Source organism: Toxotes jaculatrix, chromosome 1 (genome assembly GCF_017976425.1).
Source record: "Toxotes jaculatrix isolate fToxJac2 chromosome 1, fToxJac2.pri, whole genome shotgun sequence".
NCBI lineage: Eukaryota > Metazoa > Chordata > Actinopteri > Toxotidae > Toxotes > Toxotes jaculatrix.
In genome coordinates, this window is record NC_054394.1 from 20,120,652 (window position 1) to 20,142,892 (window position 22,241).

At 39.0% G+C, this 22,241-nt stretch overlaps 2 protein-coding genes across 4 annotated transcripts; one reads left to right on the top strand and one right to left on the bottom strand.

Annotated features, from left to right (window-relative positions):
- Nucleotides 1–540: 540 nt before the first annotated feature.
- nucb2a (nucleobindin 2a) lies at nucleotides 541–7,585 on the top strand. 2 transcript variants are annotated; one of them, XM_041065322.1, is made up of 13 exons: nucleotides 541–664; nucleotides 1,040–1,180; nucleotides 2,003–2,110; nucleotides 2,415–2,547; nucleotides 2,766–2,869; nucleotides 3,198–3,383; nucleotides 3,542–3,632; nucleotides 3,774–3,832; nucleotides 3,911–4,003; nucleotides 4,355–4,444; nucleotides 4,568–4,738; nucleotides 5,071–5,131; nucleotides 5,227–7,585. In XM_041065322.1, the coding sequence occupies exons 1-13, from the start codon at nucleotides 641–643 to the stop codon at nucleotides 5,457–5,459; spliced, it is 1,494 nt and encodes a 497-aa protein (XP_040921256.1). In that variant the 5' UTR covers nucleotides 541–640; the 3' UTR covers nucleotides 5,460–7,585. The 2 variants fall into 2 exon arrangements, with proteins under 2 accessions (XP_040921256.1, XP_040921170.1); XM_041065236.1 differs by having other exon boundaries at nucleotides 614–676.
- Nucleotides 7,586–7,996: 411 nt separating this feature from the next.
- Nucleotides 7,997–16,974, bottom strand: caprin1a (cell cycle associated protein 1a). 2 transcript variants are annotated; one of them, XM_041065055.1, is made up of 17 exons: nucleotides 16,837–16,974; nucleotides 15,205–15,339; nucleotides 14,137–14,199; nucleotides 13,795–13,881; nucleotides 13,247–13,488; nucleotides 12,986–13,068; nucleotides 12,262–12,417; nucleotides 12,117–12,169; nucleotides 11,928–12,011; nucleotides 11,665–11,811; nucleotides 11,052–11,160; nucleotides 10,844–10,905; nucleotides 10,376–10,507; nucleotides 9,931–10,090; nucleotides 8,781–8,969; nucleotides 8,549–8,655; nucleotides 7,997–8,408 (listed from the first exon to the last, which is right to left on the bottom strand). In XM_041065055.1, exons 2-17 carry the CDS (start codon nucleotides 15,337–15,339, stop codon nucleotides 8,322–8,324), a joined length of 1,896 nt encoding a protein of 631 aa, XP_040920989.1. In that variant the 5' UTR covers nucleotides 16,837–16,974; the 3' UTR covers nucleotides 7,997–8,321. The 2 variants fall into 2 exon arrangements, with proteins under 2 accessions (XP_040920989.1, XP_040921071.1); XM_041065137.1 differs by lacking the exon at nucleotides 10,376–10,507.
- Nucleotides 16,975–22,241: the final 5,267 nt, after the last annotated feature.

Here is a 22,241-nt window from a genome sequence, read left to right on the forward strand (position 1 = left end):
CTAAACGGCTTACAGTAGAAAACTGCTCAAATCAAATGTCTTTGGAACAATGGTCCTGTTTTCATCAGCCTGTAAGATGAAGAGGCATTGCGAGGAGTATGACCATCTGTAAGTACAACCACAAGGTTCCATCTAAGATTTCCCCATGAGGCCAGTGAGCAGGTCTGGGGTGAGAGGTGGACTTGGGCCCATTAATCACAGACTGCTGCTTCCCTGAGTTGACTTAAAACTTAAATGGAAGTTCAGTTTTGGGGGTATTTACACGCTTTAGTGTGTACAGAGAGAGGACACTAAAGAATGACAAAGAGAGAAAGAATGTCAGATGCAAACTCATATTTTGAGTGGGAAGTCAGTAAAACTTTGACAATAGAAAAAGCCACTCTTTATCATTCAGTACAACTGGTTTTATCTACCTTGTGTATGTTCTCTGACCTCCACGCTTCCAAATAATCGTTATCGATTCGATCAGACACGAAGGGCCCGCCCACCTGCTCTGTCGTCATCTCGCCACGTACGATTCAATGCAACGCAACTTGCTGGTGACAGAAAACTGAACCGACCACTACGGTTGACGATACCGTTCCCACAACCTACCGTGCTGACTAGCCAGCTAGCTGCTGACGGGAGGAAAGCAGAACAGATGATGTCCAGGATTCAAAATAAAGTCAGTATACAAGTGAGACACGTCTGTGCTGCTTTGTTAATGACGATTTTAACATAACGTTTGGTGTCATGGACATTGGCTGCGCTGTTCAGACTGACAGCTTCATGTTACATGAGTAGCTAGCTTTTCGGTGCTTGATTGTCATTAGCTAAATCTGTCAGTGGCTGAGCTAAAGCTTCCTCTGGATATTATTAGCTACCTGGCCAATAATGTGCAAACTCTGCAGGCTAAAAGGGCTGTTAGAAAAAGAGCGAACGAGGGTACTGGACACACGAAGGTCCTTGTTCACCTTAGGTCATGTTGGTCATCTATCTTCACAGACTGTAAAGCATTGTAATATAGATCTGTTCTAACGGTAAATGTCCTCATTTCCAGATGTGTTGGAGCCGGGCCCTTCTCACTGGCTGGATTCTGCTGCTGGTCCAGCTTCTGTGTTCAGAGGCAGTGCCCATCGGTATCGATAAGACAAAAGTCAAAGAGCCGGAGAAAAAAATTGAAGAGCCTCCAGCTAGTGTGGTGAGAAGACGCAGGATGCACATAACACTTATCTGTGAATATATTAGTTTAAAATTCATCATAAAGCACAATTCCTGCTCTTTTATATTACATGGTAGGTAGCCATAAAATGATCCCACAAGTGTACAAATTTAGCATTTAGCAGCTGTCTACAAATAAGAATTCTGATCTGGCTTTCATTGGTATTTAAGTGGGCTTTGGTAACTTGTGATATGCATTTCCTTGTTACATCTTATACAGTAAATGATTTATCGATGTTCACAAATCAGTCAGCATAAATTATTTGTTAGACACAGCCCTGATAATATGCAGTTGTGCCGCCGTTATCAGCTGCTTCACTGTAAGGTAGCAAACAGGAGAGAGTTTCGTAACAGCACCAGGACTATTTTAAATGAGAGTGTGAATGCACAGGTTAGAGTCTGTGATTTTTGTTTCAGGAAGGCTTTATCCATGTTAAATTTTGACATAGTGGCTCAACACCTTAAACAAATACCATATAGATTCTGTCTAGACATGAAAGTGCACATAAATGCAACCTTTCTTTTGAGGAATATGTAAGTAGTCTTTAACAACAGAACAGCTGCAGCATAATATGGCAACAGAAGGCAGTAATACAGTTTGTAGGCTTTCATGACACAACCTGCCATCTCTACATCTAACATCTGGACCTGGAGTATCTATTATGTTAATTAGCAGGCACATATCCCTTAAAAGGTTACTCAATATGCAGAACACAAAGGTGATGATCATGTAGAACTACTAAGTGTGTTATCTCTATTACTTACGGTTTTTAAGTGACATGTGATTTGTTACATGTTATAGGACACAGGACTCCACTATGACCGCTACCTCAGGGAAGTCATCGACTTTCTAGAGAAAGATCAGCATTTCAGAGAAAAGCTCCACAATACAGACATGGAAGACATCAAGGTATCCTGTTTTTCTTTTCTGTAGTCCTATTAGCATGGCAGGAAGTTTCCAGCAGCTATAAGTAAACTCTTTGTAAGTTAGCACTCTGACTGGTAAATTATGGGCTTTCACTTGTCCAGGAATGTGATAAATCTTCTGCGGGAATCGTAGATTTTTTTACTACCAATTTCTTCTTCTGTTTTGGAATTTTGCCCCAAAGTTATTTTAATGAAAGGTTTCATTAATTTCTTTATTTATTATATGTACTGCCACAACTCCCAAGTGTACATATTGCTAACTTTTGTGTCATTTATGTATTATACAGCAAGGTAAGCTTGCCAAAGAGCTGGACTTTGTCAGCCATCATGTCAGGACAAAGCTGGATGAGTTGAAGAGGCAGGAGGTGAACCGTCTACGAACCCTGATTAAGGCCAAGCAAGACATTGAAGGAGGAAATGGTATGTTGTGCAACAAAATTTCTGCTTCAGCTTGATGTATATTTAAAATGAGATGCTGCAAATGAAATAGTACATTGAAGGTCAATAAATTATAAGGAAAATGCAAAGTTCTCTCTCTCCCTCTCTCTCTCTATAGTGTGTGTGTGTGTGTGTGTGTGTGTGTGTGTGTATACACGTATATATGTTTTAATTTATTTTACCAATTGCTCCCTGAATAGATATTGCAGTAGACCACCAGGCTCTGCTGAAACAGTTTGAGTACTTGAACCATATGAACCCTCATACCTTTGAAGTGGATGACCTAGATCGGCTCATAAAATCGGTAAATTTCATTGCTACTTCATGCTAAAAGGGTGTTAAAGGGACTTTAATTATTAATTATTATACTAATTATTTTAAACATGATGTTTACAATGATGTATTGCCTGAAGTCTGTACAAGTTGAATTTCATTCAAAATAAAACAATGGAAAATTAATGGCTGCCTGAGAGGGATAAAAGCATTAAGAAATCTCAGTAAACAATACATTATATAGTACAGGTATAGTACAGGTCTAACAACATAAAAAAAAGTGCTGTTCCACCATATTAACTGTTAATTGGAGTCAAGCTAAATTTCCAGCCCTTGTAAAATTCTTTCCCTGCATTAAGGCCACTAAGGATCTGGAGAACTATGACAAAGAAAGACATGAGGAGTTCAAGAGGTACGAAATGATGAAAGAGCACGACAGACGGGAACACCTGAAAACACTGGATGAGGAAGAAAGAAAGAAAGAGGAAGAACACTATGAGGAAATGAGGAAGAAGCATGCTGACCACCCGAAAGTCAACCACCCAGTAAGTTTGATTTAGGGGCACAGACAACATGACACAAACACATAACGTGATCCATTTCAGCCAGTGAAAAGAAAATCTGTGTAGTGTTGAATTTTTCTGTCCAGATTTTGTTTTTGATCCACCTGCATTTCTAATGTGATTTTGCTGCCATGTTGCAGGGTAGCCAGAATCAGCTGAAGGAGGTGTGGGAGGAGGCTGATGGCTTAGACCCTGAAGATTTTGACCCTAAGACCTTTTTCAACTTGCATGGTAAAACCTTCACCATCCATGAACTGTTAAAGACTTGAGGAATGATGTCCATTCATTCAGCGCTACATAACGTGTTATCAGATATAATTGAAAATTATGTATTTGTTCACTGGTGTCTTTTTTTCTTTCTTTATGATGCAGATACCAATGGAGATGGCTTCTTTGATGAACAGGAACTGGAGGCATTGTTCACCAAAGAGGTAAAGCCATGGCCTCTGAAAATGTGTAACGTTTCATTGAATGATCTTTTCACTGACTGTCGGACTTTGTGACTTCAGTTGGAAAAAATCTATGATCCCACCAACGAAGAGGATGATATGGTGGAGATGGAGGAAGAGAGGCTGCGTATGAGAGAACATGTTATGAACGAGGTACACAAAGTTACAGACATTTCCACTTATGTGCTGTTGCTTTTTTTACTGGTCTGAAAGGTTTTCAGTGCTTTTTTATGTTTTTTTGTTAGGTACCTCTAAGTTTTAAAAAAATAAATTCAATAGACTGTTGCTGCATTCAGTGTATAGAAAAATGCAACTTAATAATCACCTTTTGACATGTGGACAGTAGTGGCACAATAAAAATAAAAAATGGACCTGTGCCTCAATTTGCACCCCAGCTGACTTTGCATCTTCACTCTATGTCTTATCTATTGTCTTGACTTTGCCAGTGAGTAATAGAATATATAATCTATGCTAAAAAGCTCCCCGTTCTTGTCTTCCTCATAGGTGGACACTAACAAAGACAGACTGGTCTCTTTAGATGAGTTCCTGGTTGCTACAAAGAAAAAAGAATTTTTGGAGCCAGACAGTTGGGAGGTGGGACTTGATCATGTTGATATTTGATTGTATTAATTTGAGAGTAATTCAATCCAAAAACCCTTTTAAATACAAGAGGTACAACAGAAATAAATGGTTTCTCACCCATTTTGTGTCCGTCAGACCCTGGAGCAGAACCAGGCTTACACAGATGAGGAGATGAGGGAGTTTGAGGAGCATCTTGCACAGCAGGAACAGGACCTCAACCAGAAGGCTGTGGACCTCCAGAAACAGAGAGATGAGCTGGAGAGACAACAGGAGCAGCTTAATGCACAGAAAATAGAGCTGCAACAGGTAAGCAGTGGTACCATGTTACCTGAAATATTTCAGTGCAGACAACGCTTGTTATAGTCTAACAGTGAATGAGGAAACTGTTGACATCCAAACCTGATGCTGTGTGTTTATAAGAAAATACTGTTTATTTCCACTGAGGTTTCATCTAACAAGACACCAGATGTCGTTTTTGTAGGTGGAATCTCAGTTTGAGAACATTTTCTTAACTAAAACTGAATTTCCTCAAACTATGTTAATGTTTTATTTAAGCTATCAAATGAGTGTGACTATCCATAGTACTGTGTGCACTTTCCAAAAATAAGAAAACCTTACATGAAACTCCCTTGTTACAGGCAGTCGAGCACATGGAAAGGCTGAAATCACAGAAAGTAGAACCCCCTCCAGAGGTTCACGGTGAGTGTTGATTGCGCCATCTTGTTTGTCTTTGTGATAGTTGTTTGATTTTACAAGCTGAGCTGCGAGAATCTAAATCTGTGTCTTTGCTACAGTTGAAGGAAACGCTATCCCAGAGATGCATCCAGTGGACAATCAGTTGCATCCTGAACAAGAGGCCCAAGCACAAGGGCATCAACCAGCACCCCAAGCTCCTCAAGATACACCTCAGGAACACCATGAACAACAACAACAGCAAGACCTGGCCCAGCAAGGTCTCCCCCAGACACACCAGGATGTACCACCAGGCCACCAAGAAGTTGCACAGGGCCAGCATAACCTGCCATAACAATTTTGTCAGAACTTGAGCCTCCACTATCAGACTTTTACAGCACCTCTGCTCCAGTGTGCAGAGGAGCATTCCCCCTAAGATTTAGGCCTCTTTAACCAGCATGACTTAGGGGTTTGGAGGACACTTGAGATGAAGGCGAGCAGCACAAACTGAATCTCTGTTGAATGATGCCAGTGTTTGATAATAGCTGTAATCTTTGGATTACATAACAGAATTATGATACCAACCAAGACATGCATCTTAAAATGTGCATACTTAGTTTGGTGACAATACAAATGCTAACAAATGTTTGATATTACAATTATACAGAAATATAATTTGAACTCTCTTGAACTGCTGTTTGCTGTTCAAAATACAGAACCTCTAAAATGCTACTGGCTCCACAACCTGATAGGTTTAATGCAAGGACCTGTTGGATATGTTCAGTGCAGCTGCTAAGGGCGGTAAGATGTAAAAATTAATTTTTATGTTATCATTTTGACTTAAAATTTCTGACTTGACAAGATAAATATATCCCCAAACGTCCTGAAAAGAGATTAGTTTACATGTGTGGCTTGTGGTGAAAAGCGTTTCACTGGACTTTATCAAAAAAAATTTTTTAAATTGAGTGCAAGATTATCTATTATTACAAGAGAGCCGCTATTGCAGTTTCAACCAATATACAGAATTTTGAAGCCCTAATAAAACCATTCCACCAAAAAAGGCAAAATAAGGACTTCTTGATGCAAACAGGCACAGTATCATGTAACCATAATGTACTACAAGGGTTCAGATCTTTGTAGAAGAGGCATTTCATTTTCACCTCCAGCTGCCACTGTCACCAGATTTTACGATCTTTAGACCAGAAGCACCCTCATGACTCGAAGTTGCTCACAGTCTTTATACTTTTGTCAAGAAATCATTTTACCAAAACTTTTGCTACTTTCTTAATGGACATCGTGGTTGCTGTCATAATGTGTCAGATGTTTACCTGTCTTAAAACATTGTTTTTTTTGTTAGGTATAGTCAGATTTTCTGAGTTTTCTCAGTTGTAGAAAATGTGTGCTCTGCCTAAAAACAAATCAGGTACAGGACATTTCAGAACTGGCCATTTTTGGGCCACACTTGCAGCTGAACTCTGCTGATTTTGTTGCTAAAATAAATTCTAGGTTCTATAAATAAAGACAGATGTGAAATCACCCTACAAACAACAAACATTTCCCCCTAAATTCTTACAACCTTAAGTCCCGCAGATGCTTAAATGGAAGTTTGCAGTTAGTTACAGTGTGGCAGTAAGTTTCTGCAAATTGTAATTTCTAAAGAAATTATAGTTTGCAAATTTAAAGAGCAAATTTGTTTTGTTACGCATAGCAGTACAATGGGCATTTCAATTTTGGCCTGTTCAAATTCTGATAATTTTAATTTATCGTGATTTTTATTTAATAAAACCATTTCAATGGTAAGATCATTTTATCAATTAGGATATAGACATTTAGTCTGGTGCCTTGCATCAGATTATTTTTCTGAAACAACCGCTGGATGTGTTCTATTAGCTCAGTTAATTGAAAGATTTCATTTGAAAAATGGTAAATCTGAGTAAGAATTAAATCAGATATTGCCAGTGTCATATTAAAAGTGCAGCAGTATTTTTAAGTCAAAGTCTGTTATCATGAGAACCTTTGAGTTTCTTTGCATTCAGTTCACATCAATGTGTTAGGCACCAGATGTATATTACTTGGTCTTTATTTGAACAACATGGCATATTTTTTCCCAAAAAGAAAGTTTGGAGTAATTGCTGTGCTTTTTTTCATGTAATGTTGTGGTTTCTTTTAGCTGGCAGACTGTAGCGCTGGGGAACAGGTGTTGACTTATTGCCACTTTTTACTAAAGGCTTTGTTTGCATCCAGTCGACAGCTCTGCCTTACTGTGGTTTTACTTTATACAAAATTTTGACATGGAATACATGCTTTTCTTTTTTTTTCCGAATGTTTTCTGTGTGCCAAGTGTTCCTTTAAAACAATACTGCATCATAATTTGCACAAAATGTACAAGTGGTGTTTCTGATCGCTTGCTGCTGGATGAAATGGTCATTTGACGATACTTTACACCTCAGTTCAAGATAATAAAACAGATATGACCTTTCAGTTTGTGTAACAGATTTGATCACTTGCTGAATGAACTGGCATCTTATTTCAAACTGAAATTTTCAGTATAGCTATGGTAAAAATGTACATAAGAATATTAAAATCTACAAAGTGATTAAATGCAGTACATACAGTAGAGCTCAGCGACAGAGTACTGGTACTCCAATTATCAAATATCTACAATGCTTAGTGGCAGATAGGACCCATCTCACCAAAGTAATAGAACACAAGTTTATTGAAACAGTCTCAACCAATAACATCAGCGTACAAAGAGGTGATGGCGCAAGAGGTGACTGGGGTTAAAAAAAAAAAAAAAAAAAAATTGAATGCCTTTATGAAAATTATGAGATCAAAAGGAAAAGGTGGCTGACAGCACAGGGCAGAAGAAAATAATTCTCATGGAATTAGATCGACAGTGGCAGGGTATTTTTTGCATTTATTTTGTACAAAAAATAAATTAATGAAATCTTTCAAGTTTACAGGAATATCTATTTGTTGTTTTACATCACACAGACATGCTGATAATCCTACATGTGGTGAAATTCAGCATTTTGTGTTAAAACATTAAGAGGATCTAGACAGACCAAAGCAGGCTGACTCTGATAAGTAGGCCAGGAGTTAAAAAAATAAGATTACCAATGAGAAACAAAACATTGTTATAAAAGTGAGCTGGGGCGAACACATTCAAAAATCCTGAATGTTCAACGTGGCGCGACTTGACAGTCCTAAGAATCCTTTAAGATCGCATTGCTTGAGCATTACCTCGAGACAAACCTCGAGGTCCTTGGGCAGCTCCCCGTTTGTAGCCTTGCTGATATCCCTCCTTGAAGAAACAACAAGAATTTACGAAAACTAGCCTACTAAATCTTGCAAATTTGAAAATTTAGTTGAAATGACCTGAATAACAGATATTCTATGAGCTATCTGGTACATAAAGTAGTTAATAATGAAAGGAAACCTTACCCGCTGGTAGGTGCTATTAGAATAGTCCCGAGACGTGTTAAATTGGGTTTGACCATAACCACTGCTGGGAGCACTTGAGAAAGGAGGACGATAGCCTTCATATCCCCCTGTTGACAAATGACATTAAATATCAGTGGACTCGTGTTAACGCTGATATCTATTGTGTGCTTACAATGAATCATGATGCCACATGACAACTTAATCTCTGCAAAACACAGTGTAACGCTTGTACCTCTAAATCCATTAGAGGAGCCTCGGTATCCGTTCATCACGCCTCGTGCGTTCCTGGGTCCAGCCCTCGGCACAGCCCTGCTGTTGTAAAAGGACTGGCCCGACTGTCCAAAGCCTGCACCTGCAGAGGATTCTTCATGGCCTCCCGCTGGGGACATGACCTGGTCTTGGGGCTGGAACCCACCAACAACTGGACCACAGCAAACAAGACTTTTTTAAGACTGTGATAAACTGGTTGGTGGTCCTTTATGAAGTTCTGAGTTAAAATACAAAATGCTTATAGCATGCAGATCGATCTAAAACATCTTTTGTAGGGATGGGGCCGATCCAATCCAGGATCGGTATCGGGTTCCGATGCCAACATAATTCACGGATTGGAAATTTCCGATCCAACCTGTGAAGATTTCCGATCCATGAACCATGTCTGTGCTTTAATGTCCACTGAAATGACTCCACAAGTGATTCCCTGTCGGCTGCTCTGCTAACTGGCTGCATGTGGAATGGATTTCCACAGAGGCGTGTCTCAATGTGACACTGAGTAATGAGACACGCCGCCGTTCAGGAAATCCATTCCACAGTTTGCAACCAGCTAGCAGGCGAGCATTGAGCAGCACCGTAGCTAACCAACTTTTCAGCACATGTCCGCTGTTTGGAAATATTTTGCACTAGAAACACCCCAAAGCAAGACAGCAACCTGCAAAGTTTGCTAAGCCGTTGTACCGAGGGGCAGAAGCTCCGTCGCAACCTACAAGTGGTAATAAGTAGCGATTAGCTCGATGCTAACATAATTTAGAGAATCCCATTTCCTGTTTTTCTGACCTTACACTTACCTCAAGTTGCCTTTTGGGACATACATGCATACATTCGTACATATCATACTTGCCTAAAGAGAAGATTTGCATCCCTAATCTTTTGTCTGTTTTTTTCCTTTGCAGGAAGGAAAAACTAAACAGCCTCCTCAAATCCTGACTTGTAGTTTTACCTTGTGCAAACAATCTTGTTTATACAAGATAAAATATATCTTTTAGGGTGTTGTGGTTCTGACTGACTGTAGAAGCGATGTCCAAACAATGTAAAGTGTTTTTCCAGTGGATATAAACTGCTTTGACTAAATACATGCAACCAGCCAAAGTCCAAAGTTCTAGCCTCACCTGACTGTAATGTCTCCTGTGGGATGTCAGGCTGCTCTACAGTACTCTCTGACTGGCTGCTAAACCCCTGTCCATAGCCACCAGGGAACTGGCTGGGCTGCTTCAGATGGTCTGCTTGGCCTTCAGTGGCTGGAGGTACAGGTGCATTCATATTAAATACCTGGAAAGGGAGAGAAAAGTTTTCTTTATTTGTATTTGTTTTAAAAGTCAGTTTTTACAGAACATCTGAGGAGAAAGATGTATTTTAGGTTTGGGAAATGGGGGGCATTCAAACTGCTTCCTGTTTAGATGGTGCAGCAGTAATCAGCCAGCGTTTTGCTGCCACTAATGAGCCACGTTAGCTTGTATAAACAAGTATGGAACCGGAGAGCTTTCAATAGAATGTGTTTAATAAGTCCAAACTCCACTGTTTTATTTTTTGACAGGACCTAGATGGAAAGCGTACCGCTTGCACTGACTGGAAGGGTGCTGCGTTGACATTGATACCTCCAGTGTGGGTGGGTTTGGAGACAGGTGGGAAGGCAGAGGACAGGGAACATGGGGCGGGGGACTGCTCAGACGAAAGAGACATCGAGGCCTGGGGCAAGAGGAAGGGGGGAATTTGAAAGGCAAGGAAACAAGGATTGTGGAGAGATCAGTGTGAGAGATGGGATCTTTGATTTTTCACCTTAAAGCTCCCTTCTACTGTATAATCATATTTAATATCTCCCTGTACTACACAGTAGATAATATCATGACACGTCAGAGGCCATTACACTTGATCCATGTGGCAGCACTTTTAAAATACAGCCCACATACTATATGAAATAACCTGCACAACTCTTGTTATTAAATGGATGCCCCACGTTTTCCAGCAAATCAAAAACAACCAGCTCTCACCAACTGCTTCCTGCTGTGCATCCACTTTACTTACTTGTGAGGATTCCTGTGGTCCCGACACTACACTTGTTTGAGGAATTCTGGACTCTGAGTGAGCTGTTCAGAAAGAAATTTTAAAAAAGAAGCACTTCAGAAACTACTACAGGTGTATTGCACTTTTAGGATAACAGTGACCAGACCTTAATCAGCTGAAGCTGAGAAAGAATCTGTTCAGCGTAAAAAGTAAATTAACTGGCACTTACTTGAAGGGCAGCCCATTTGCTGCAGGTCAACAGTCTGCACAGGCTTCATCGGCTGGGCAGACACAATGGCTGGGTCCAGAGCCTGGCCATCAAACTCCAACATGGAGTCCTAGGACAACAACACAAGAGTAAACATATTATTGGGATACAGATCACACTTAAAGATAGTGTGACGCTACTCCTTAACAGAAAGATCTGAATCCAATGTCCTCCATCAGCAAGCACTAGCCCTTCTCAAGGCTTTGAAATGAGCTACTGAAAAAAAAAGGCTGGTTGAGCCAGTGTCATTTTATTAATCTTTTTTTGTATTATTTCTTATATTTACTTGTTTTTTTCCCCCTATCTTGTTTCACTTATTTTATGGTTCCATTTAAAGTTTTTTTTTTCATTTCTTCATATTATTGTTGGTTTTTAAGTTTTTTTGCCAAGTGTGAGACACTATTAGTTTTTTGAAAAGTGCCCCACAAATAAAGATTATTTTTATTTAAGTTCTAATCATTATACATCAAGACACTTGTCTCCAGAGTCCTTTTATATACCTGACTTTGTGCTTGACCATCACCTTGTGTCCATCTCTGAGCTGGACACTACAGTATATGTTGGACCGTCTCACCTGCATGAAGTTGTATGTCCCTTGCATCTTGGCCATGAGGTCTTGCACTGCCTGCTTTCTAACCACTGGGTCAGTGGCCGGAGAGGGACTGACATGGTTCACAGTAACAGTTGGCTCTGGAGGCTGGTGCTGGAGGGAATTCACCATCTATTCAACACAGAGGTACATGTGACAGGCACATAAGAGTACAGTGAAACACTATAAGTGTTGAGAAATATGCATAGTGATGTTAAGGATTGCTGTGATAAATTAGTGTAGCATACCTGAGCCTCCACTGTCCACTCCTCCACTTGGTCTTTGTCTGTACTACTGTATGTAGCTTCTGGAATGAACTGTCTGTTTACAAACTGTAACACAAGGCAGCATACAACAATGAAATACAACAAAAAAGAAAGCAGCCGATTAATGTGATTTATCCTGCAGGATTTATGCAGTGCTCATAGAAATCTCACCTCTGTGGTTTCCACTTTAATTGGCTCTGTGTATTTTTCAGTAGCTGTTCCTTCTGGAGAAAAGAAGCAAATGTGAAGACAGTTTTCTTACTGGATCAAAGACATATCTCATATAACACATATTTGCTACTGGGTGTTTAGTTACCAGGCTCTGATGGCTGCTCCCCAGCCTTAGACTCAGCCACCACAACCTGCTCCTCTTGTTCCTCTTCCCGATCACATGTCCCATTCTGATGAGTCTGCACTCTGTCAAAGTAGCCACTCAGCAGCACTTTGTCCAGAGTGTCCTTCAGTGACTTATCTGGAGCAAAGACGGTGTGACAAGTCAGAAAACAAAAGCATGGTTTAATGACATCTATTTATACATACCCAGTGGCTTCAGAATGTATTCAGACCCCTACACTTTTTGTTGTAGATTTAATTTTAAAAGTATAAACTTTCCATATTTAGCCCACAGTCTACACTCAGTAACCCCTAATGACAAAGTGAAAACATGTTTACAGAAAAGAATGATCATCTTTATGGCCTTTATGGTAGAGAGGCAAGACGGAAGCCAATTTGAGCAAAAGGCAGACTTTACGAGTACAAGGAAAATTATTCTCTGGTCTGAAGAGACAAAAAACAATCAACTGTTTGGGCAGAACTCTAAACACTATGCCTGGCAAACACAGGGCACTGTTCACCACCTGGCTGATACCATGATGCAACCGTCTAGCAAATAGAAAGGGACAAACTGCCCTATTCTAGGTGTACAAAGCTTGTAGAGACTCCAAACTTAGAGTCTTCCCAAAGAAGACATATGAATACGTTCAGAAACTATTGTATATATTATTTACTATGTTTGTGTGGTGGGGGATCAAAATACTTACATGTGGTCCCTGCCACAGCCTTATCTCGGCCTTCAAGCAGTTCCCACAAGTGTAGTGAGGCCTCTTCATATTGTTCAGTCAACCTACAAGCCACACGACAGGGTAAATATCCAGTTTGCTTGTGTGCTTTTGGCCCTCTGTTTCAATATCCTTACTCACCGAGCAAGTTCAAAAAATGCAGCTATTCATAGAACATCAACATAATTTATTCAATATATTTAAACAGTGATAATTCCAGTGAAATCACAGGATCCCTCATACCTGACATCATAGTTCCTTTCAGGTCCCACCAGTTTGTAAAACTCATCAAGTGATGTGAGGTCAGCATCAGTCAGCAAAGGGGACCCAGTGGCATCAGGCCGCTTAAGGTCCTGCCTGACGCTGTCGTCTCCCAACTGGTCCAGTAAAAACTGAAGCTCCAAAACTGTCTTGAGCCGCCGTTGTTCCATCTCCTCTCGCTGCAGCTGTTCCCGTCTAGCAGACTTTTTCACTGCCTTTTGGACCTGAACACATGCAGACAGACAAGTTTTGGTGCAATTCCCCAAACAAATCACAATCACCTGCCAAGCTTCATCCTGGACGTTGTGGACTTGTTGTGAGCAGGGTCGTATGAATTCTTGTCAGGTTACAACAGGTCACAGTAAGCATATTATTTGTTATAAAGATCTCAACATAGAATTTTACAGTAGTTTTCCAAACCTGCGACTAAATCTTACTGAAGAGTTCATACTGATGAAACCTTTAAAATGAATGATAAAAATGTCTGAACAATCAGCAACATATGAGACTTATAGTAACTTGGGTCTCACCTCTTGGCCCAAAGCCAGGAAGCTCTTCTGCAATTCTCGAGCAAACTCTAGGTTGTTGGTGATCTCTTGGTACTTCGTCAAGGCCTCCTTCAGGTACAACAAGGTACGAAAGTTGAGAATTGAGAATTGTGTAAGCATTATAAAATGAGATTCCTCTAACACAAAAGGGTGCGGTTATAGATAAAGAAGCACTGTTTTCCAGAACATATGATGACACAGGATTCTGACACAGAAAATACCAAAATAGACAAAATAAACAAACAAAATAAGAAGCATGTGAGTTATTTGTCATTTATTATTAATTATTATCATTATAGCTGTGTACAGGTTGTCTTTTCTTACCAGCTGATCTTGATTCAGTCTTTCTCCCTTATTCTTCTTTGCCTGGTAGTCGTCCAGTTTGGACTGTAAGAATATTTAAAAACATAAAATGCAGAATTTAGAAAACTGTCTAAGGGAAATGAAAGACAATTTGACAAGCTCAACATTGACTAGAGCAGGGGTCGGCAGCCCGAGGCTCCAGAGCCGCATGTGGCTCTTTCATCCCTCTGCTGTGGCTCCCTGTGACTTTGTAAAATAAATAATGAGTATTTAATTTAAATGTATTTTTATTTTAGTTTGTTTTTTAAATGAAATTCTAAATTTGAGGATTATGGTGATCTTGTAACATTAAAATAAAACATCTTTAATTTTTTGTCGCTCAAAATATGCATCACAGCCGCCGCTGTGCAACCCCTGGTGGCAACATTTTCAGGTTGACAGCTGACTGTACGCTCCAGTGCATGCAATAAAGTGATGACAGAACACAGAAGCAGACAACATTTTTGGTTCGCCGTAGGTGGAAAATAAAATAATTGTTTAAGTTTGGATTTTTATTTCATAAATATGAGGAGGACACTGAGTATTTTATTTGAAAGTAAGCATTAACCAAGAGTTCAAAATGTTTTTGTTACATGCAGAAATAAAATTTTGCACAATAGTTTTTTATCCATAGCATACAGGTAAAAAGAAAAAAAATAAAACAAAAACGATATATGCAGTGTTATCCTCATTTTAGATGTCAAAACGGTTTTGTGGCTCCGGGTGTATTTTCTATGGGAGTCGGTCCAAAGGGCTTTTTGAGTATTTAAGGTTGCTGACCCCTGGACTAGAGGAACCCAATTCATAAACTCAGAGCCATACAGTACCTAATCTAACCTTTCACCTCTGACATTCAAAATTGGTTTCTTTATCTGAGTTCTCTCAAATAAGCAAAAAGGATTATTGTGTTGTATCACTTTTATTACAATAATACAAGTTTGATGACATTCACTATAATACATCTGCAACAACAGAAATCTCACAACCTACTGAGGGTTAAACAAAACAAAATTATTTATAACCTTTTAATTTTGAAAGAACCACCGTTACCTTTTTCTTTTCCATGTTGCGAACCTTCTTGTCAATCACGCCAAGAACCTGCTTCATGGCCTCAGAATGACTTCCATTTCCCAGGTCTGGAATGGCAGACTGGACAGCATTGTTGCCAACCATTGCTGAAGGCATCTATGGAGAGAAAACGTATTATAAACATCAAAAGATCCAAATTTTGGAACTTTCTATGCCCAAATAGTAGGAACAAACACAGGCAGATGTAACTTCAGGTTGGGGCAGAGGAAGGAGCTATAGCAATTTAGAAGTCCATATTTTGTAAGACAATGAAAAGGTTGACTGTCTTGAGTTATGCACTGCAGTGTACACACAGTTGATACTTTTTAGCAACCAGAGAGAAAATGGATAAAACAATAGCTGAACAAAAGTACATCACCTGTCGTATCTCAGATTTTCTTCCTGTAATTATTATAAGCTAAGCAGAGGCTCTCATTTGAATATGCATTTTACATGTGTAGGTCATTTACATCAAAATGTTAAGATTATTACTACTTTATCAGCTGCCTGTTGCTCCCATAGGAGATAAAAAAATCAGATTATCTGATTTTAAGATGAACAAACGTACGTTGGAGCTGTCTGGGTGTGTTTGTGTACGAATGTGTGTGAGAGAGATCAAGGAAACAATGACTTATAAAGCCTTCTTTGCTTCTGAAAAGCTACTCACAGAAACGTTTTATTTTTCTTCTTTTTAGTAAATACTGTCATTGAACAGTATTTCCTGGCTGGGTCTTCTGCTAGCTAAAGCCTCACATAAATAAACTGGATACCGAGGTTACCCAGGATGATGTTATTTACTTTATGTAACGTTAGTATGCTCTGCACAGTGCTGGTATTGCTTTTACTAACTTCATGTCGTCATATCAACCGAGGTTAACACTGGGACACTGAAACTCGCCTCAAACCGGGTCAGGGGAAGTGATACCAACGCAAATCGGCCCGTCTTTGATTTGGACTAAAGAACGAATAAAAAGCGATTATGGTTACAGTGATTTATCACCTAATGTTGCAGATACACGGTTATTATAGATTAGATACATGTAAAGGGCGCTAAACTCAATTAGAAATGAAGTTCTCACAAGTTAAAATGTCGGCCTTCTATTCAAAGTTAAAAACCTTAGCTCCACTGGAGACACCGGCTAAGCTCATAGGCAGACGCTAGCAGTACATAAGCAACACTAACTCACGTAGCGTCAGTTTAAACGATGTAAAAAACACTCTTCTGGTTTCGTTTGCAGTCTTGTCTATAACTGGTGGTATGTCAATGCTAGCTAGCTAGATCAAATCAGTTTAGTAAGCGGGGAACGGTGGTCCTAATCTCCCAGTCCCATTGTTAGCTTGGAAGCTAGCTTACTCGTTAACGTCATGCGGCTAATGCCCCGATTTAGCCGGGAGTCAGTTAAACCTATATCAATATAAAATAAATACACTTATTCTAAATCCATGTATTAAAAAAAAATCCCGTCTTTCCACGACGTTTTCAACCGTCATAAACAAAGAGCACAGAGGGACGCTGCGACAACTCGTTTTGTGCGAGCAAAGGCGACTAAAAACGATTTCTTAAACAGCTACATGTTAAACTGCAATTTTTTATTGATGGTGTGAAATCCATACCTTTATACTCTTTGTCTTCAAAGAGATTCCCTTTGTCGGATTTTACTTTAGCTATATAAGTGCACTCCGTGTCTTTTACCTCCAGTGATATTTTTCTAGAAGGATGCTCAGGCTCACACCGGCCAATGGCTGACTAGCTGCTGGGCTAACTGTAGCGGCTACAAGGACCCATCTCTGGTAACCTCAGGATTGCCTGAGAATAAAAATATATCTCCAAAAAATGAACAGGGCTGTCATCATCCTGCTGTTAGACCGGACGGTGCTGCACTTGAACCCCCCCATTTTTTAAACTGTAAATGTTCAGTAGGAATTATTATTATTCCAGATGTTGCCTATGCAATGCAAGCAATTTATGAGGGGAGGTTACCTTTAGAGTTTACTGGTGTCTTTAGATTTTCTTCATGTCAAAGCATTTGCATCATGTGATCCACTTGTTTTGAATGTCTTTCCTCAATAGTAGAAACAAATATGAACAACTTTATGCAGAATAGCAGAATTTTAGAAATACACAGGTCATGATTAAGCGCCCTTTCTCTAACAAAAATTCAATTCACGAAGAATTATTTTGTTGTTTATTTATTGTATTTTGTTAGATGTAAATTTAAGTTAGAAGGGTCCCAAGCCCATGAAATGTCTTTGGTCAGAATTCTGAGCATATACCACAAGTGAGGAGACCTAAATCTCAGGATGCAATAAACTGATGAAGGTGTTGGAGGACATATGCTATGAAGGACATAATAATGACATAAGCCTAAATAAATAAACAGCAGAAACAATAATCATATATATATATATATATATATATATATGAAAAAATAAATACATTTAGGTCAAGACAAAGGCTATTACGGTAAGCCTGAAATAAAAAATAACACCTTCTAATACCAAAAATGAACAGAAGATGGCGCAGGTGTCTCATCTCCTTGAAAAGTACCGCACCTACAATGCTCTGAAAAACCATCTCCAAAATAAGTCTCAGATAGTCCTGTGTTGTGTGTTCACTGTGATGCTGTTGACATTTCAAACTGCATTCTCTCTATCTTTTGAGTAGTTTTCACTGGATAAGAGGGTACAATGAATCAGCAGCAATGTGGTGATGTGCACAGTAGTAGTAACTGCTGAAATAAAAGAACTTAAAACAGCAAGTGTGATAGGCTAGAGATGTGGAACAGCACACAACAGATCAGGAGGTTATTCAGATTTTAAATAGTGTACCAGACTGACTGTAATGACCAGGTTGTATCACATAAATACTATAAAGCCAAAACACAATCGAGTACTCATGTATAGGCTGCTGACAGTGCTAATGCTGATTTAATACTCATGTCTTAAGATCAACACACACATCAAAACTGCTATGTTGCTATGTAACTAATATGTTGTGTTTAGATTCAAAGTGATGTGCAATTAACAAACATTTGCATTTACACATTTCTCAGAAAAGACTGAGTTGATATCTTTTGTCACTCCCTTATCCTTTCATCTCTAATGGTTTAATTCTAGTATGGCTGTACAATAGAGGATTCAGAAACATATCTATTTTTAAGAGATCAGAAAGTAAAAGTTCAGATCTCTCAGGCTTTGTATCATATGGTAAAAATAGCAGCATATGAGAGCACCAGGGTTATTAAATCTTTTGAGCTTTAAACCTTTTCAATGAACTTTCATGCTAGGTTTTCACACCTCCTTTATGATCCCTGTGTCTGTTTTTCTGATCGATGCCGGGTACGTCAGTAACTGTATGTCTGATCTCTAGCTCCTCTCTCAGATGTGGGCTGCTGAGTAATGGCCGTACATCCTTCAGTGCTCCTCTCCTGCAGCACATCTGACTGGATTAAATATGTGCAGAGGATTTATTGGCTGAAAAACCACAAGAGCCCCACAAACACTCCGGCCCCAGACCACTTGTAGTGCAGCCGGGGCAAGCACAGGAATTCATCTGCAACCCCTCTAGCTTCCCCTGACTCTATTTCTACTCTCCCTTTCATACTATGCATCATTGCATGTTTTCATCCATGACCTTTTCTCACATTCTTATTTATCCATTATCTCAAATTAGTTTTTATTTTGTGACAGTTCACCAGAGACACAGCGGTGGAATCAGGATCTTGGAACTTTTTTTGGGTTGGTGAGGGGCTTTTTCCACTGACAGCCTCTCCTCAATTAGTTGGGCAACATTAATAATTCATGGCCCACATGTGTTAGAGACAGATTACAAGCATCTCCACTGAACTACCATCATTATCATTATTACAGCCGGAGAATTTTATTCACCATCATGCAATTTGCGAATCATGAGATTGAGGTTTGATTTTGGAGATGTGGTTCAAGGGTGGACTTGTTTACAGTGCAGTCCTTTGGGACAAACTGTGATGATTGGTATCTCCAGTCCAGTTGCATTTTAAAACCAAATGCACTGTTTGCTCACTGCAGCACATTTACAAGACCATACCATTGATGCCTTTGGTGATGTTGGTATTTTCAAAGCTGCTGCATTGCTTATAATGTCAGAGAGTTGCAGTGAAACTGCTTTGCATTCCTGACCACATACATTTTTATGTTACTCATAAGTATTGGCACAGTGGCTGCAAACCTAATGCTCTATAAAGCTGCAGCCCCCATGTCTTGTCTGTTGTCTGAGTAGATATTAAAGTAGTAATTCATGAGCAACTCTTTTATTCTTTCTCACTCCCCCACAACAAGTCTCAGTATGTCTTTCTCTCTGTATATCTCAATCCTAAAACAAATCATAATCAAGATTACAGTATGATTTTCTTTCATATTTTCATGAACTCCAAGAAGCACATGGTGGTCAATATTCAGTGCCTAATTCAATTATATATATATAAAACATCTGTGGAAGGTACACATAAAATAACTGTTTCATTCAGGTGCATGCGGGTGATATGAATTACAATTTATATAATCAAGTTGTATATGTGCCTGTGATTAACACACCAATGTTCTAGCACAAAGTACTGTGTGTCAGCAACGTAGTAAGTACAAGAGTACCTTTACTCTTTTACCTCATTCAGCAGCTCTCTGAATACACTCGCCCCTATGCACTATACAGCACATTTATGTGTGTATACAATAGATGAGTCAGTGATCACTGTTTATTGTCCACTGCTGGTGTGTCACGATGTCATGTCAAAAGATGTGGATATGAATATGAAAAAAATAAAAATGTATACATACATGAAAAAATATAATATACATATAAAAATATAATTAACAAACATTAATTGTATTTTTGCCACCATTGCACGGAAGACACTAGAGGTTTCCACTGCTTTTGCAATTGTTTCTGGTTTCAGCTTGTTTTGGTTAGGTTCTGGTTAGGTTCTGGTTAGGTTCTGGTTAGGTTTTGTTTCGTCATAAGTTCTTAATCTGCATCAGAAAGCCACACAGAAGTTAATGAATAAAAGATATCATGACATGATTAACGTAACAGCTTGAGTGATAATACAGTGCTTCAATTCAGAACATCTGCTTTGCATATTACACAGTTCAAGACCAGCTAGCATATTTAGTCCCACTGTTAATATCTAAAAGTGTGTATTATTATTAACATAGTAAGAACCAGAATAAAGGTAGGACCTGTGTGAATGTATTTTGGCCAACAGATGGATTATAAATTTTGAATTTAGTAGAAGACAGATGTTATCCGTAGCAATTAATTGCTAAATTAGACTTAACTGAAATAGGTAAGACAAATTTTATTCCCCACTTCTTTACTCCAAAATGCCACATCTATAAATTCTGCAACAATTCTTTTTAAGTTCTGTAACTGAGGATGGATGATCAAACGTATCTTAGACCACATTAAACACTCTTGGATGCTTTTCAACACACTTCCATTACAAATCAGTCTTTGTCATATGTCTGAGACTGTATTCACATCTAGAAAATACTGTTCACATGTGATAAGAAGGAGGGTGTGCACAACTGCAATTACAGACAAGTCATTATTTCATTTTTTTTTTTTTTTTTTTTTGTGTCCTCCATGTGCGGTTGCACATAACATCTAAGATTAAAAATAAATATAAAAATAAAAACAAATATCAAATATATTTGACAGCTGGCAATTCAACAGTAATTCAGCTGGTTTCTCACTCACAAACTAATCTTTCGTTCTCATATTATGGGACTGAAATTTTGCCTACGCACAAAGTTCAGGCATATTTGTTTTGTTGTTGTTAGATGGTCTGCTCTCACTGCGAGGAATGAAGTAAATGAGAAGGTGGAGGAAAGGTGAACTATGACCTTTGACTTCCTGTTCTGCATTGCGTGACTAGTGTTGGCTCTTGAAGCCCAAACCTTAGTACTGGGTCAGCACTAACCTGGTCTGCTCAGTGACAGGAATCCAACACACAAACTGATGTTATCTGACAGCGTGAAACCAGAGCAGACCTGGCACCTCTGTCCTACAGAGCCTGGCCCAGAGGGCATCATGGGAAGCCAGCTCAAGGATGAAACACCAACAGAGTTTCATAGTTTTTCCACCATCTCTGAAAATATATTTGGAATAACATCTGTCAGTCATGGACATGGTTAAGACAGATCTCCAGTTCCAGCTACATCACCTGTAGAAAATGTCACCACTTTCACCATTAAACAATAATTTCTTTTTTTTTTTCATTTTCTAGGACTGAAATATTGTGTTAAATAAAAGTGTTAACATGTATGTCACACTTGAGATCCTTGATGTGAATGTTAATAAATTCTGAAGACAGTATAACAATGAAGAAACACAAGGTGAGGGTGAGATGTGAAATAAGTACATTTCTAAAATTTTGCAAGTGGGTTCATTTATAGTAGGATTAGGATAAAGAATCAGAGGGTGAATTAAAACTATGTACCTATCAATAGTCAGAATAAATAAAATCACCCAGAGGCTACACACAGTCAAAACAGGCAGATACTAGATTTGAGTAGATCCTCATCAGAGATGACAAGAGATAAGTTGGGCTGAAATATATAGCTGTGCACTGCTTTGAAACATTCTGTGGTTTTTGTTAAAACCCAGTCCATTTTGCTGTAAAGCGGATGGAATGTGTCATGTTTACTCTGCGTTTAGATTCAAATCAATTTGGATGAAAATCTAAACCTAAACTCAGGGCCAAATAACCTCCACCGTCCATCTGTGTATTTCAAAGTTATGGAAGAGTTTCGGACTTCCACTGTTACCTCGGGTGAAATCTATCCCCTCCGAAAAAACCAAAACAAAAGAGATGTGGAGATAATAATGTTTCATCCAAGCAAGTCAAACTAGAAACATACTTGGATGCAGCCTGACCGTGAAGATGGTATCAACCACCAACTGTGAATGGCCACAAAAATGTCTGACCTCCTTGAATATTTAGCAAAATTGAGTCTGTGTTGCAACGGTAGAGATTCAGCCA